Source organism: Canis aureus, chromosome 4 (assembly GCF_053574225.1).
Source record: "Canis aureus isolate CA01 chromosome 4, VMU_Caureus_v.1.0, whole genome shotgun sequence".
Lineage (NCBI taxonomy): Eukaryota > Metazoa > Chordata > Mammalia > Carnivora > Canidae > Canis > Canis aureus.
In genome coordinates, this window is record NC_135614.1 from 62,462,433 (window position 1) to 62,480,105 (window position 17,673).

Consider the following 17,673-nt stretch of genomic DNA (forward strand, 5'->3'; position numbering starts at 1 on the left):
CCCCTCAATTCCCTGCATTCCAGATTCTGTTCCTTCCATTTTCTACAATTGCACTTTTGAAGGCTGATCATCAAGTCCTACCCAATGGCCTCAGCCTCATCTTCAGGTGGGGGTAAGAATTTCAGAGATCAACCAGCCTAACACTGTCAATTCTCAAAAGCGGACAGTGAGGCTGAATGAAGTCCTATGGCTTGCCCAAAGCTCATTTGTGACAGACCAAGAGTCAGCCATCAGCTTCATTGGTTGAGTAGTTGCTAGATCACAGTGGGTTTATGTCAATTTTGACAAGCTGGAGGTGCATCACGCAGCTGATGTAAGAGCTCTGCTCTCTCCTCTTTCACCTTGCCCTTTCTGCCCGCCCCCCCTCTCATCCTTGCTTCATGAGGCGCTGTTCCAGCTGATATTGCAAGAGGACTGCTCTGTCTTTCCCAGTGGGACCTAGGCCCTGTGACCCTCCATAGCTTGAAGACCCCGTTTCCTGATGGGTAATGTTTTCCCTTCCCAGTGACTTGCCTCTCTGGGCCACGTTCCGATTTCCCTGCTGGCTCACTTGTTTCCTTGGGCTGGCTGCCTTGTTTGGCGGTTTCTAGTGAGGGCTCTGATAGATGCCAGGAGCGAGGGGAAGAGCTCCGAAGGGGCTCAGTCATTGGACAGGCACACTCGGTGATGGATGAGCCCTCTCCCCAGGGAGTTTTGGGTCAGAAGAAGTCTGATAAGTTTTTCCAGAACCCAGTAACGCAGAAACGGTGCCAGCAGCATCTTACCTCTTCTGTGGGTTTTGTTATTGAGTTTAAAGAAAATTCTCAGGGGCCGTTCCACATCTTATTAGAAATACAGCTCCATCCACGATAAACTTAGCTATATGTGCTATGAATTGTTTTAGAGATAACGTTTGAGGGGAGGGGTGGGAGGAAGGAAGAGAGGGGTCTTTAAAAAAAAATCTCTTTCAAAATATTTTCCTTCTTCTAAGTATTGAAAAGGCACAATATAACCCTTTCTTCTTGCAAATGATCTCATAGCTATTTATTGAGGGGGAAATACCAAATGTTTATTTATTTTGTTTAAAGGAGCTTCTTTCGGCCTGATGATTCACGTCGATATCATTTTCCTCCTCACTACAGAGGCTCCGAGACAAAGCCACAGCCCAAGTGATATGCCGGTGTCAGAACAATTCCTGTCCTGAGGACGGTATGCAACCTTCTTTATTCCCCCTTCGCAGACGTCCTTGAGCCCTTGAGACGGATGTGAGCGAGTTTTTCAGTGCTCATGCAAAACAACCATCTAAACATAACAGATGACATCAGCTTGGGCTTTTCAATTCCTGGATGGCAGCGGCGTGTTAATCCAGCCTTCATCCTGGATTTCATAAACTAAAACAAGAGCGCCTGGCAAGAGGACAGCATTGCTGCTGGGTTGAGGAAATTGATGACGGGGAAACATGCGGGCAACCCAGTGTATAAAACTCATAAACGTGTAGGCAGAGGCTCAGCTACCACTTTGGACAGCTGCTTCCCGCCTGCAAGGACCACGCCGCCCGCGGGAAGCCGAGCCCGAGCCCGGGGGAGACATGAAGAGCCTCTTGCTGCTGCTGGCCACGCTCCTGGTCCCTGCGCACCTGGCGGCGGCCTGGAGCGCCAGGTATGCGGTGGACTGTCCCGAGCGCTGCGACAGCGCCGGGTGCAAGAGCAGCCTGCGCTGCAAGAGGACGGTGCTGGACGACTGCGGCTGCTGCCGCGTGTGCGCCGCGGGGCCCGGCGAGACCTGCTACCGCACCGTGTCGGCCATGGACGGCGTCAAGTGCGGCCCGGGGCTCAGGTGTCAGTTCTACAGTGAGGAGGATGACTTTGGCGACGAGTTCGGAATCTGCAAAGGTAAAGGGTCACCCCTTGCCTCTACCCCGGCCCCGGGATTGGGGGGTGGGGGGGCACACCTGAGGGCTGTCAGCCAGCGTGGGAGGTGCGGAGGCTTCGCTGGCAAGGACAAGAGGGAAGATGCAGGTGGCTTTAGGGACAAGGCCCAGCACAGGCGGTGTCACCGGGAGAGAAAGGAGGAGCACTCTGCAAGCAGCACTGAACCCCTGGTGCAGGAAAGCATAGAAAGCAGGAGGGCGTTTCCCTCCATGAGGGTAGGAGATTCTAAGAAAAGCATCGCAGGGGATCCCCGGGTGGCTCAGCGGTTTAGCGCCTGCCTTCGGCCCAGGGCGCCATCCTGGAGTCCTGAGATCGAGTCCTGCGTCGGGCTCCCTGCATGGAGCCTGCTTCTCCCTCTGCCTGTGTCTCTGCCTCTCTCTCTCTCTCTCTCTCTATGTCTATCATGAATAAATAAATAAAATCTTTAAAAAAAAAAAGCATTTCAATGAAAAATTGTGTTACCTCCCTTTCTGGAAAACTTTAGGAACTTGACAAGTAATTGGTTTGCATGGTTTAGGTGCTCTCTCTCCTGCAAGCAGTGATTACAGAGATCTGCGCTAGATAACCTCTAGCGGCCTCTAGCCAGAGGCTTAGTGATTCTTTGATCCTGAAAGGGTCCCGGCGTTGGAGGGCATCTCTCAAAATCAACTATTTCTGATGAACACTAATGCGCTTTGTGCAGTAGGATGGGCTTAAGCCATCTATCAGAATGATTCACCTTCTTGAAAGAAGGTACCCCAAAGTATAAAACAAACCCCATGCCACTTTATAAAGGTGTTCAGTCATCTAGAAGAATAGCAGATGGTTTAAGACAAGTAAAAATAACAGCAAAGAAAGATTTAAAAATTGGAAGTCTGTGAAGAATGAGAGTTTCCAGACTTGAAGAAAAACGTCATTAGGCTGAAATCATAGCTAAACCATGTATAGTTAAAACATTTGTAGAATTTATTTCAAACTTAGTGACTGTAGTTTAAAAGGTTTAGAATCCAAAGGATGGTGATTTTGAGATATTCTCTATGGGGATACTTCCTGGTGTCATCATTAAAAGCCATTATCAAGATGAAACACTTAGGCTATTTGGCCCCATTCATCAGTTTCTTAATACAAAGAAGTTTTTAAGATGGGACTGGGAAATTTATTTCTTGTATTTTCTGTCTTATTTAATTCTTAGATTTTCTGTATTTAATTTGTACTGTATGCTTTTATGAGTGATGATCATCCACCACGGAGCCAGTCTCATGAATTCGCCTACCTTTTAGACAAATATTTTACAAGCTAATTTACCTTTTAATCCACAACATATGCTAAGGATTAGGAAATACATGCTGGGACTACTAGGAGAATCTTATTTTTTGCTCAGTTTATTTTTGTTTGTAACCAACGAAAGGCAGAATAGCGAGGAACCTTTTTATTTTTGGTGAACACTCACAAACATTTAAGCTGGATAGGAGCTGTATTTTCTGCAAAATCACAGGATTTCACACAAGGAAATTAGAGAGGAAGTGGTTAATAGAACCATACTTATGATATAGCAAGGATATGCAGTGCATCGCTTTTTCTCTTGGCATAAGAATCGCCTCTGTAAGTGTGATTGTAAAAAAAATAAAATAAAATAAATGTGATTGTAAATGCACTGTCACATTTGGGTAAAGAAATGTTGCAAGGCATCTGGGATCTTTTGCAGTCTAACATTCTACTGAATGACTGAGGTAGCTGTTAATGGGATAGATTTTTTAAAATGTATTTAAGATTGTTCTTTTTGGCATGATTCACATTGCAAACGAGTCTCGTTTCAAACATTTTTCTCTCTGCTGGAAATAGTGACCTTGTGTGAACCTCAGTAACTCCACACAGAGACATAGAATTTTGCTGTAGGCAAACTCCCTCCTCCTGCTTTTTCACTGAACACGCCTAGGAAAACTGTATACTTTAGCGGCACATCCAGATGTTTTCTAAATATTCAGACATTTGGCATTATGCTGCCAAGCTAACAATCAGCCAGCCAACACATATTTACTGAACACCTGCTATCTGGCCAACACTATTCAATACGCAGTGGGGGGGGGGGTGTGTGTGTGTGGGCAACAGAAGTATAACTAGAATTTGGCTAAAGTTTTAGTCTTTGATATCACTAGAGACACAGTCAAACCCCAATCCTGTGTGCGTTTCTGCAAGGGGCTTTTTAAGGTTTTTTAAAAAGAACTGTTCTTCCCGGCAGAGAGGCCAGTGTTTAAACCCAGGCTCCTCGGCAATCTGAAGAATGCCAGGAAGCATCATCCTAAATATCCTCCAAAAATAAATTTCATTAATGTCTACATTGATCATTCCATGGAATATTAGATTACTAAAGGCTCAGCTGCTTCACCACTTGTTTCTTCCCCTAGGTATGATTGTACACTTACGAGAATATTCTCATGCCAAGAGAATAAATGTTCCACATCCATTCCACTTGATTGTTAAAAGCTGGGTGGTCAAAAAAAAAAAAAAAAAAAAAAAGACTGGGTCACCTATTGAGATGCTGTCTATGTCATAAAGACCCTGCAGGGCAGCCCCGGTGGTGCAGCGGTTTAGCACCGCCTGCAGCCTGGGGTATGATCCTGGAGGCCTGGGGTCGAGTCCCACATTGGGCTCCCTGAATGGAGTCTGCTTCTCCCTCTGCCTGTGTCTCTCTCTCTCTCTCTCTCTCTCTGAATAAATAAAATCTTTAAATAAAATAAAATAAAATAAAGACCCTGCATTTGTAATAAATGGGTTTGTCCACTTGAACATACTGAAGCTCAGATTTGGGGGAGGTATACAGGTAAATTCTGTGCTCTTGTTCTTAGAATGTTGCATCTTAGATTTGCAGAAGGTTTTACTAATAAACCCTCTTAAAATCCAGGGGAGTTAGGTAAATTGTGTGGCCATTTCAACAGAGAAGGTAGTTGATAAGAGCTGGAGCAGAGTGAGGACTGGTCACTTCCAGGAGAGCTGGCATAACAGCCCACCCAGCCCCTTGCCTGCATATCTAAAATGTTCACATCGTTTCTGAAGGCAGTGGATCCAAAGATCGCATCACATTCTTTAAACTCTTGGAGGAGCTGATGCATGTATGTGTCTGTTCCACTGCCCACCTCACCGGGCTGTCATAGGAACAGTGTGAAGGAAATTACGAGAACCTGTGTGTTGGTAAGCAGAAAGTGAACAGAAGTAAGGCTGGTTCAAGGATATTGGTTATGTGTAGCTGTCTTCCACTAAGCTTCACAGCAGGACACGACAGTGGAGGTGTCCATTGTCTAGTCTCAGTGTGTGATTTCACATTTGTGGCTGGAAATTCCAACTTTCAAAGCTCAGGGTTTTTTTGTTTTGTTTTGGTTTTGTTTTTTTGCTCATTTGTTTAAGAATTGGATTTTATCTGACAGTCAGGATTCGTGAGATTTGTGGAGATCTGGAGGCTGTGTGCACAGGGTCTGTGTGGCAGGGGGCTGGGGCCCAGGGAGCAGGTCCCCCTCTAACCCCCCCCCCTTTGTCCTCAGACTGCCCTTACGGCACCTTCGGGATGGACTGCAAGGAGACCTGTAACTGTCAGTCGGGCATATGTGACAGAGTGACCGGCAAGTGTCTGAAATTTCCCTTCTTCCAATATTCAGTAGCCAAGGCTTCCAACAGGAGATTTGTTTCTCACACAGGTAAGAATTGATTTCAGAGGGTGCCTGGGTGGCTGAGTCAGTTAAGCATCTGCCTGTGGCTCAGATCATGACTGAGCTCCCATCAGACTCCCTGCTCTACGGGGAGCCTGCTTCTCCCTCTCCCTCTCCCTCTCCCTCTCCCTCGAACCCTCCCCCTGTTCATGCTTGCATTCTGTCTTTCTCAAATAAATAAAACCTTTTAGCAAAAAAAAAAAAATTTTGATTTCTGTATAAACACTGGAAAAATAATCTCATTTTCAGTTTGAGTAATTTAAGAAACACAGATGATGAGAAGAAAGCACTCGTTTGATTTTGTTCTTTATTTCAGGAGAAAAGGGTGGTGGTTGAGTTTGGTTCTGTTACTATTTTGTTTTATCTTTAAGATTTCATTAATGATTTACATTTTTCCATAAAGTTTATCCAGTTATATGGAGAATAAATATGACTGATTACCAAAAAATATAATAAAATAACCAATATATACAAAGTCCTTCAAATTCTTCAGTGATCTGTTTTATATACATTCTAGACAAAGCTACTTCTTTCTCAGCTTCATACAGAAAAAACACACTCAGGAATTTATCAGATGAGGGTTAAGAGCCAAGAGAGAAAATATAGAACATTTCTTCTTCTTCTTCTTTTTTTTTTTTTTTTAACAAAATGGAAGTATTTAAATGGAATATTTCCAAGCATGTATTTTTATGGGTTTTGGAGAGGATAAGAGACAGTATCTGTGATTAAATTTGGGAATTATCTCTAAGCCTTTGAATGAAGTTGTAGTAATAGTCACATGATGCTTGTTCATGCATGTGTATTTCTTACCCAGGTTGTTAAAATGTGAGAAATACGGCATATAAGATGGTGCTGTGGACATATTTGGTTATCTTGTAGAATGAATAACCAGTACAGTAAAGCTTCACTAAATTGAAAGTAACTCATTTAAAACAAAATGTAGCCATAGTAACTGCTAGCTAGCATCAACAAACTATGCAATCCCCGCCCCCCCACCCCGCCCAGATATAAATAGTTGACAATCCAAGTTCATTTTATTTAGTTTTTGTTTCTGGTTCTTTGCACTTCAAGTTAACTAAGATTTGAAATATTTGGCAAATGTATTTATTACTCAGCTTTACCTCCTTCTTACACATGGTTATAATTAAGTACATTAAAAGAAAGAGGAAATACTATACTTTTAAGTGAATTATTATATTGAAGTGTGTCTATGCCCTTAAACATTAATTTAAAATAAACTCCCCCCTTTAAAACTATTAGGTATATATCTTTCTGAATATTTGATCTGGAAAATGAGATCATCATTAATACTTTAAATACTTATGACTTGTCCTACAGTCCTTGAAAAGCAAAATAGAGGGGGCACCTGGGTGGCTCAGTCAGTCAAGTGTCTGCCTTCAGCTCAGGTCATGATCTCAGGGTCCTGAGATCCAGCCTCATGTCAGGCTCCCTGCTCAGCGAGGAATCTGCTTCTCCCTCTTCCTCTATAAGATCTCTCTCTCTCTCTCGTGCATGCTCTCTCTTAAGTAAATATATAAATAAATAAATCTTTAAAAGAAAGGAAAGCAAAATGGAAAAAGATTTTTAAGTCCTAAAAAATATTTTGTATTGAGGTGCAATTTACATAACATAAAATTGACCATTTTGAAGTGAATTCAGTGACAGTACATTAACAATGCTGCATAGCTGCCACTTTGGTCCAGTTCTAAAACATTCTCATGAGCTCAAAATAAAACCCCAATTAAGCAATTGCCCCCATTCCTCATATCTCTCTCCTCCCAACTCCTGGTAACCATCAATCTACTTTCCAAGACCTGCACATTTTTTGAATGATTTGATTACTTCAGTACAGGTTTGAAACCTATTGTCTTAGTACAGCTAGCTGTCTCAAACACTTGCATCTTCCTATGTCTTATTTTGTTTTCTTAAAACTACGGGCTACAAAGTACTTTTTTTTTTCTACAAAGCACTTTGAAGAACAACTTTTGCATTCCTCTCCATTCATTTTTGGTTGCATCTAAACCTTTCCCACTGAGAGAGAATTGAATCTCTTGTGAATTTTTTTGGTGTTTGGGATGAACGTTTGGTGGCTGTGAGAGCTCCTTTGGAATAATCCTCAAGAAGGGAACCCCCATCCCTTCGACTGCACACCCAGCCCCACACCCTCTTTTCTACTAAACTTGATTGCAGTCCCCTTCTCTTGAGCCTGCCACCCTGTGTTATTGCATGCAGATTTTGCAGATATCTTGACTACTGTATAGATGCCTTGGACACAGTTATTTCGCTGGGCGGAAGTTACATTAGGGGTTACACAAAAGATATTTCTATACCCAAATTAGGTATCAAGATTCTTGGTATAAATTTATGGGGAAAGCATTTTCTGACCTAAGATATTAGCTTCATTAGCTAAAGGAGCAGCTAAAGAGAATTACTAGTGCAGTCTTGGTAAACCTTAGTCAGGAGGTAAACCTTAGGCTGGAGAGCAGACTGTCCTAAAGGCCTCATGGAGAGGTTGCCCAGGAGCTCCTCTGCTCGTGGTCCATTGCCTCCTTTGGACTGGCCAGGGTGCATGTGGCACCACTTAGAGGAGAGGCCTTGGAGGCTCAGTCCTTCCATGGGCCTCACATCTCCTCTCTGAAGATCTGTTTACAAATCCTTTGTAAGTGGTTCCAAGGTTTGTCCACACAGGGACCTCTGGAGGTACCTTCCATACCCTGATTGCAAGAGCTTATCTTCTCTAGCTTTCTACCTATTGGCTACTGCATTCTTGGCAAGTGGGCTTCCTGCCTTCCTATTTCCACTTGTTATTGTTGTTATTGCTGTGAGATTTCCAATTTTCTAAGACTGGGAATTTACAAGTGACCTTTTTTTTTAGGGGAGTGGGGATTACTATCAAGTATCTGGAATATTTGATTTCTTTGCACACTTTCATTTGCCAGGTTGCACTAATCATACAGCATTCCATTTTAGGAAGTGCACTTTTGAAGTAAACATACCTCGCTACTCTTAGAAGCAGACAAATCTCACTTTGGAAACTTCTAAATATTACAAACTTTTATGTAGAACGAGAGCTATCCATATAAAAGTGCTGTCCTTTGATCTGCTATCTGCCTTCTGAAGCCACACAATAAGCTAATCCCTCTTCCATAACAGACTGTATGAAATTCTTACTTAGAGAGATACTCTTACATTTGCTAATTACATAAGTATTTATTAGGTGCCTGCTATGTTCCAGGCACTGTAGTAGCCGTGAACAAAATAAAGCCCCTGTCTTCTTGGAGCTGATATTCTAGTGGTGGTATGAGACATTACATGAAAAAAAAGACAAATGCATGTATAAGCTAATGGCTGGTGATGATAGATATATGAAAATAAATCATTCAGGGGGTGCTGACTTAGACGGGAGGTGCCAACTGACAGAGTAGGTGAATGCAATGAGCACAGACTCTTTGAGCCTATTAAAGATTTTATTGTAAATCCCTTGCAATACAAAAATAAAACTGTACTTCATCTTAGAGTTATAAACATCTGGACATGATGTACATTCCTTCTAATTTCAGAGCATGACATGGCATCTGGAGATGGCAATGCTGTGAGAGAAGAACTCGTAAAAGAAAATGCCCGTTCTCCTGTAATGAAATGGTTAAATCCTCGCTGATCCTGGGGGGTGGATTTCTGAGAGAAGACTCTTATTTTAATGATCATTCAACACACAGCCAACATTTTAGGAACTGTCTAGATTATAGCATATGGACATGTGATTTTGGAAGGCCAAGTGTGTGGGTCCAGGAAAAAAAAAAGTAGGCTACTAACAATCCATAAAATGCATATGACTGAACACTTTTAGATACTTGTTAAATATTTGAATGCATATAGATTTGTTAAATATGTGTTTATAGTAATACTGAAGAACTGAAAATGCAATTTAGATCATCTTAACATGGATGCAGATCAACCAAAGAGAGAGCTAGCCAAAGCTGAAGACCAGAGTGGGTTCACGCGTCCGTGACTCAGATGTACATTGATGTTGGGATACAGGATGGAGGGAGAGTGAGGAGTGAGAGAAGGTGGGGGCAGGGTGGGGGAGTATGATACTTAGGTCTTCCTTGTGGTAGCATCAATAGAATTTAGTTTTGCTTTTTATTTACTTTGGGAAAAGGCAAAACAAAACAACCCCTGAAGGAAGTGGGATGTTTGAAGCTTGTGGGAGGTTGAGTAGCAGCCTTGAACTGAGGCAGGTTTCAAAGAGCTGCTACTGGTCATGCCTAGGTTACCGTACCTGAAGGATGATTCTGGAGCAGAGGGCAAACGTACATGCCCATAAATGGTTTTAAAGAATGCCACTTCAGACTGAGAGAGCTAGGAATTATTTTGCCCCCTTGGAAGACTTGTGAAGGTAAATATTTATATAATTTTGTAACAATTATGTTAGTACGAATCATCCTCCATACCCATACTTATTACTTTCTTGAGAAGATGAACGAAATACTGTTTGTTTAAAATAGGTAGAATAAAGGTGTAACTCTTCAAGGTTTCCAAACAGCCAAGGTATGGTAAATTTGTTATTAATAATTATAGTAATATTACTAGTAACGAGCATAAGAAAAATCTAGAAAAAATAGTCATTATGGATTTATAAAATGTCAGAAAATGAGCAACAGAAGGAATTTATTTAATAGTAAGTGCAGTGACTTAGATGAGTTTCAGATTTAAAGTAGAAAACACGTTTTTAGGAGGTTTGGAAGAAAGTCAATTTTCAGTAGGAAACATCAACTTTAAAGTATTGTTATTTTCTTATTTTTCTTTCCTTTAAGGTTGGTTGATAAGTGGAATTATGAGTACACTTGGGAGGATCTTAGCACAAACAGGACTGTTGTATTAGATTTTGTTAGGAAATATTTGCAGAAGTATTTTATTTGGAGTGAAGATTATTTAAGAATTATTTCACTATTTACCTATATTTTATTCTCAAAGTTTGCCAACAGACTTATGAATGTGTGTGTGTGGGAGGGTCTTTGAATGTAAGCTGAATAAGCTGTTAGGATTTGTTTTAAAAGGCAAAGTTTATGATTGTTCAATAAAAAAATAAGACAGCTGTTTTGGGTCCATTCATGACTTTGTTAAATCATTGTTATTTAAAAGATTCATCCAATGAACAGGAATTCTCATATGCATATTGAAGTTAAGCTTCTCAATCGAATTTGCTGCCACAGATAAGCATTTTCTGTCAAAACATGAAGCTAGGATATTTATTTCTTTGCCCCACATTTTTGGTCTTCTCATGCCTTACAGCTTGCTGAAAAGCAGGTCCCTATATATCAACCCATTCTATAGAGGCAAAGACAAAAGAATCCTTCTGTTAGTGTTTGAAGATGCTTACACCTTAGAGGAAATAGGCAAAGATAAAAGTTTCAGTGCCTATAAAAGAATAGAGCAGCATTCCGTTCAGCTTTGCAGTTTGGAGTGTTGTGTCCAAGAAGAGGGTAGGTTCACTCAGCCTTATGATGGGCAAATTAGGAAAACATTTAAGTGATTTGACACATGCTAAAAAAATGGTCTGTATTAGCAAAAACATCAATTTGCCTGAGTTAATCTTTTTCCTTTTTTTAAAGTGGGAGAAACTGGATGTAAATGAGATTAAAAAGTTATACTAATGTAAGATACTCACATTATTATTATTATTAAATAAAAACAATGCACTGAAAATCTTTACTTTCACCAGTGTGCAGTGAAGTTCAAGACATGCTGTCGGGGAGTAAGGTTACTTAAAGGTCCCCCTACTTGGCCTGAAGCCCAGATCACAGTCCAAATGTCCCTTTGGAGAAGGGTGTACAGTGGAATAAGAGCTAGGCCAGGGCAGGACTTGCCTCTGCTCTTGCTCTGCAGCATTGCAGACCACGGGCAATACAGTCATACAAAAGTGGGCTCATCTGTTCTTACACATGTTTTCTAGCTGACCAGTTTCCTGGTACCGGGACCTTTTTGTGCCTTTCACCTCAAATGCTAGTCCCTGTCCATCCCATATTGCTCTGTAGCCTTCTGACTCTATTCTTCATAGCAGTAGAATCCAAAATTTTTGGACTTTGCACTTTTTGATTACAATATTTTTGAGCATGCAATTTTAAACTATATACATAACACAGTATTAAGCACTATGTTCTTATAAAACATACTCAAAGTAGAAATTTTTAGGAGTTAAAAATAAATGTAAATAGAAGTTCTGAGATTTTTTTTTCCCCTGCATCCATATGGATTGTCCTGGGAAACACTGGAGAAGTAAAAGGAAATGCCATAGGTCAGTGGTCTCCAGTGAGGCTCAATTTCATTTGATATTGAAAAGAAACCAAGCTGGCACTATTCCAAACAACAAATATTTCTGGAATCAATGGATTAATGAATGGGTGGATAGATGGGTGGATGAGTGGATGAGTGAAAGAGTGAATGGGTAGATAAATGGATAAAAGGATGTTTGGGAAGAAAGATGGGTGAGTGGATGGGTAAGTGGATGTCTGGAGGAATGAAGGAAGGAAGGAAGAAAGAAATGAACAAAGGAAGCGGGTGACAGGCCTGTCTCCAGCAGAACAGATGGAGCAGATGGCCTCCCATCCCTTTCACCTGCCAGCTCTCATCTCCCCGATGGCTACTTATCTTGCCTGTGGGGACTCAAGAAGATAAAAAAAAATGGAAGCATACATGAGAGTCAGTGAATCTGAAAAATAGGGTTGTCCAGGGCAACAGAAACAGGGAGTGCTTCTCCATCAGGCAGTGGGGACATCTCCCGTGGTAACGAAAACTGTAAGGTATTATTAGCGGCAGCCAGACTGAGTTGTCATTTTCTGTGGAAGGCAACTGGGGAAGCCTGTTGTTTCCATCCTGTATTTCATTATTTTCCTTTACCCTGAGGTCCCTAGGAATAAAGGATCTATAGATATAATTCAATATTGCACAGATATTTGGAGGGAGAATTGATTACTTCTGATCACCCATAGTTAGCATTAATCATTGAATCAAGGCCTGGCTTTAAAAGGGTGCATGTTATAGACCAGTGATTCGCTAAATTTATTACGCATTAGAATTACCTGGAGGCCTTGTTAAAATACAAATTGCTGATTTAGTATGTCTGAGATGAGGCCCAAGGATTTTCCATTTTAACAAGTTCCCAGGCGATGCAGGTGCTGCTGGTCCAGGCACCACACTTGGAGAATCACTGGTATAGCAAGATCTAGACTTGCCTAGAAAGGAGATAAATTGAAGAGTGATCAAAACCAATCATTCCTGGCCTTACGAAAGCATGCACTGCAATACTTCTTAACCAGTTGATTCATTCAACTTGCTTTTGTTGTTTAAAGATACTTAACTATTTAAGCAATTGAGAGACTTGGAAAAAAATGTCAGAGAAACTTTAAATCATGGAGACTTATAAGGGACAAATAGAAAACCATCAAAGGGAATGGAAGTGGAAGAACCAGAGAATTAGGAAATGGCCAAGGAGTCTGTGGTCTCGTAGGAAGAAAAGCATTCAAGAGGAGTAACTGGTGGTGCCATGTGTCATGAAGAGCTTAAGCAGACCTAGAGTCCCCAGGAGGCCCCTGGGGACCACAGAAGAGCAGTGTCCCTGGAGAGGTCAGGGTGGAAGCCTGAATGAAGGGTGCTGATAACTACATGGCAGGTCTTCTGGGAAGGACAGAAGGGCAGTTAGTCTGCAACTACAGAGGAGAACACCTGGATATGAGGGGACTATTTGTTTCTTCCTGTCCCCCCAAGATTAGGGAGAAATCATTCTGAAGCAATGATAGTGTCTGGTGTGTTTACATTAATCCAAATTATACACTTCCATTTATATAGATCCTTGTGACAGCATTCTCTCAAGTAGATGTGTTTGTACATTTTCCAGCTCTCTGGAAAATATTAGAGTACATAGAAATCTGAAATATTGGAGTTGAAAATGGGCCCAAAGAATTCTAGTCTAAACCTTTTATTTTACAGATGAAAACACCTAGACCCAAATAAATCTGGCGATAAAATCTTGTGTAGTGTGGTGAAAACCACTTGTCCAATTTAGCCATTCAATTTTTTTTAATGAAAACATTCAAATCTGCAGTTTATCTACCACATAGTTAAAAAAACATATATCTATATGAAGACTTAAAATATATACATCTTTTCAAACAAAAATTATATTATGAATTTATTCTAAGGAAATAATTTTTTGAGTGTACAAAAATATATACAAAAAACAGCGGCAATGTTTTTACAGTATTAAAAAATCGTAAGTAACCTGAAAAGGCCATTGGTAGAGTATCCGTTAAGGGAATGACAGCGTAGCCAAGAACTGACTGTGCTTTAGCCATTGCAAGTGATGAAGTGCGCTTGACGTGACTGACATAGTTGGCATTCACTCCAAAGTGGAAAGGGACAATGTAATCTGGCCAGGAGTTGGTCAGGGAGTGTGGCTGCCTAAAGGGTGCTGACTACTAGATTTTCATTAGTCCTTCTCCCCTGGCTTGAAAGCAGCTATTTTTTGATAACTTTATCAGGTTTCTCTGAAACATTTGCTTTAGTTTCCACAGTAACAATCCTCTTGTTGTGTTTGTTGCTAGCTTATTGATCTACATTGAGTATTTAATTCAGTTTTGCGACAGTGATAACTGGCACAAACAAGTTTTGGAAGAAATGCAACAGACTCTAGGTAAGCTTTTATTTCAGCTGGTAGAGAAATGAAAGTGTGCAAGTGCATCCCCAAGAGAGGCCTGTGGGCCTGCATCCTTCTTCATTGTACACCGTGGACCTCAACAGTTGCATGTCATCCAGAGAGAAGGGGGACACATGGTGATGGTAGTGAGATGAGTAAGTGGAGGTTGGTTGAGAGCACTTCTACTGTATGTTAGGTGAAAAAAGAAAACATGCTACGATGCCATAAGAATAATCTCGTTTTTCTGAAAAAAATTGTAAGTGGGTATAAATACAGACATTAACAGGGATGCTTACCTTATTCTTTATTTTTTAGCTCTATGCTGAAATCTTTTGCCATTAGTTTGATAATTGGGAAAAAGAATAACGCTCTTTCCATTTTTGGAGATGTAAATTGCAAATGCAAGCAAATGAAAATGAATTCGTGGTTTATTGCATACATGGCTAAAAAACATAATCCTAAATTTCAGTAGTTTTGAGATGTACTTTTTCATCTTGGTACTTGGTTAGATATAGAAATGGGATTTCAAACCAAGTAAAGGTAGATTAAAAAAAAGCACATTAGCACAATATACTCCTCTTCTGGGAAAATAAAATCTCTGGTCCAACAGAAGCAAAGCCAGTGAATCCTTAGTAAGTATAGGTGAAGGTCACTGGATCGTAAGTACACGTTTCAAATTACAATATACCTTCTGTACCTATACACAAGAATGCTATCTGCTTAAGCTGGTGGTTAGGCCACCAGGGTTTTTAATGTATTTCCTGACACCTGTGAAGTTGGTAAATATTTCCTGTTTTTGTTGTGTCTAGAGAAAACAGGAATTTACAACTTGGAAGTGATTATTAAACAAACGTTGTAAACGACATCTACATAGGCACTTCCCTGGTATGAGGCTTCATTTTCTTCAAATCTATCATAACATATTTCTCTTAAGGGAAAAATGTAATTGTCTTACTAATCTGACAACCAATTGAATGGTGGAAGACAAACGTTATAACCAGGAGGAATGGCACCCATCTCAGTCATGAGGTGTGTACTAAACATTTTCAGAATTTACATATAAATTCAAGTATAGGTCTTTAAAAGTAAGCAAAAATGAGAAAGTGAGCAATGAATTCCTGCTGATGGCTCTGTGCTAACTATGCATAGTTAGCCTATTTGAAAAATATTTTTGATTATTTTAAGTATTGTGGAAGGACCCTAAGTCTTTGAATCAAAGGGAGCCAGGATTAACTCTTTGCGATATTCACTGATTATTGACTTGGGTTTGTTATCTACCCATGCTGCCCCTTAGTGTCCTCTGTGAAGAGCGTGGGTAATGGCTCATGGGCAAAGTTGTAAGGACCTTTGCACATGTTGGCACATGTATGCCATTTTCATCCTATCGTTGTGCCTGGCATGCACTAAGCTTTCCAATAAACAGCAGATATTTAAAGTATTGTCATATAAGCCAACTTTATTTTTTTTTTCATTTCAAATGTCCATTAAGTGCAACAAGACTGAAATATCTCCAATATTTCAAATGCTCCATTAAAGATGGATAAAGAGGTCGAAGAAAATTGACAGTCTCTTTAACACCCTTGAAGATGTCCGTAAAAGGTAAATAACAAATGAGTGAAATTCAATTAATGTAATTTGAAACTCTCTCACAATTCTACAAAAGAAGTGACTATTTTTAAAGAACAAATAATAGTGTTCTATTTAAATCTCCAAACAATTATTAGCATGCTCCTGGAAAAAAAAAAAAAGGTACAATGCTCCAGGAGAATGCAAGGGAGCCCCACAGATGTGGCACACATCCCTGTTGCTATTTTTAGTTTTCTATTCCTGCCTTTTATTTTGGGACTTGGCCCGCTTCCTTTGTAGTTTCCCCTTAACTTGTTCATACCTTTCTTTCTTATATAATGCATTTTAAGCTGCCTTTTTTTTTTTTCACCTCTCAAAGGAAACTCAAGGAATGTTGGCCAGCTCAGAAACCCCTGCTAGTCTTGGCAGCAGTCGAGTTCTTGGTTTGAAAACAACTTTGGAAACCCAGGATCATGGTTGACTCTCTAGTTATTTAATGAATCAGAGCTATGGAGGCATCTGAGAGCAGAGATCAATGGATTTGAAATACTGTTTTCCTGAAATTGTTTCATGGCCTCTAGAAACCAGAAGAACTGGTAAATGGACCGATTTTTGTTAGATTTATACAAAAGCAAAATCCAGTTTCCAAGAGAATGAGGTCTAATAAGTGTACTAGGTGTTTCACCCTTTACCTATGAGCAGTCAGGCAGTCTGCTTGGGGGAGCATTTGCTCTGCAGAGGGTTAACAGAAGCAGGGTGAGCAGCTGAGAAACTGTGATCCTGTCTTCAAAGAGCCCTTCGGAGATGGCACAGACAGAAGGGAAACACACAGGTGCCCCACTCAATCATTTGGGGTAGCTTGTGGCTGTTGGGTTGAAGGCAAAACAAAACCAAACAGTGGAAAAACTGACTTCAGCCAACTTCAGCATAAATGTAATGTATTTGTAGGATGGGGTATCTCACAAAGTGGGACAATAACACACCTGCTGAATCCATTGGTTTGGAGGATGCAGGGCAGCTGGGGAGGTGCAAGTGCCAGGAGCAAATAGACATTACACTGGGGTGCTGCTGGGACAAAGAGCCATAGTCATTTTGTTCATATCCTAGTGCTTCTTGATGGTTCCAAAACTCTCTCAAACTCCTCTTTTTGGGATTTTATCCTCTGACCTTATGGCCCATTTTAATAAATAGCTAAGTCTTGACAAACATTTTTCCTTTGTAGTTGGATTTCAGTTTTGGATGTAGCCAAAATTCTTCAGAGCCCAGTCTGGCCAATAAGATGTTGATCAATTTCGGCAGTACTGTTTTGGTGAAAAACAAGTTGCATAAGATAACAAGAAACAAGTAGAATTGTAAAATTTGGGTGGGAAGGAGTGCCTTAGAGAACCAAGAACCTCACTCCTTGGTCTTGGAGATTTAAGAAGTGGAGGCCCACTGGAGGTCATTTGTGTGCTTTTGGGAGAAGGACTGAATGTGTTAATCAAGTGTTTCTGCAGGTTGATTGAATCTTCTTGATGGATGGAGCAGAGGCATGACTAGGTTCAGATGAGTCCAGGATGGGGATTGTGGCTACAATGTCACTGGCAGGAAGCAGTTTGACTGCTCTCTTGATCTATGTCATAGTCTGACCAATGATTTTTTTTTTCTTAAATGACTTTGTTTGATACCAAGGACAAAAATGTTATTATTGTCTTTAAGGCAAGATTGTCTTTTAAAAAATCTAATTATTTAACATCAATGATTTTTGTTCTTCATCTTGAAGTATTATTTTTGAAAACCTTCTTCCTTTCAATCCTACCCAAATGGCTGCAATTTATGCTCAAAG

The 17,673-nt window shown here is 40.5% G+C and overlaps 1 protein-coding gene across 1 annotated transcript; it reads left to right on the forward strand.

Annotated features, from left to right (window-relative positions):
- Positions 1–1,144: 1,144 nt before the first annotated feature.
- On the forward strand, positions 1,145–10,686 carry ESM1 (endothelial cell specific molecule 1). The gene is made up of 3 exons (XM_077895982.1): positions 1,145–1,871; positions 5,426–5,578; positions 9,151–10,686. The coding sequence occupies exons 1-3, from the start codon at positions 1,568–1,570 to the stop codon at positions 9,246–9,248; spliced, it is 555 nt and encodes a 184-aa protein (XP_077752108.1). The 5' UTR covers positions 1,145–1,567; the 3' UTR covers positions 9,249–10,686.
- Positions 10,687–17,673: the final 6,987 nt, after the last annotated feature.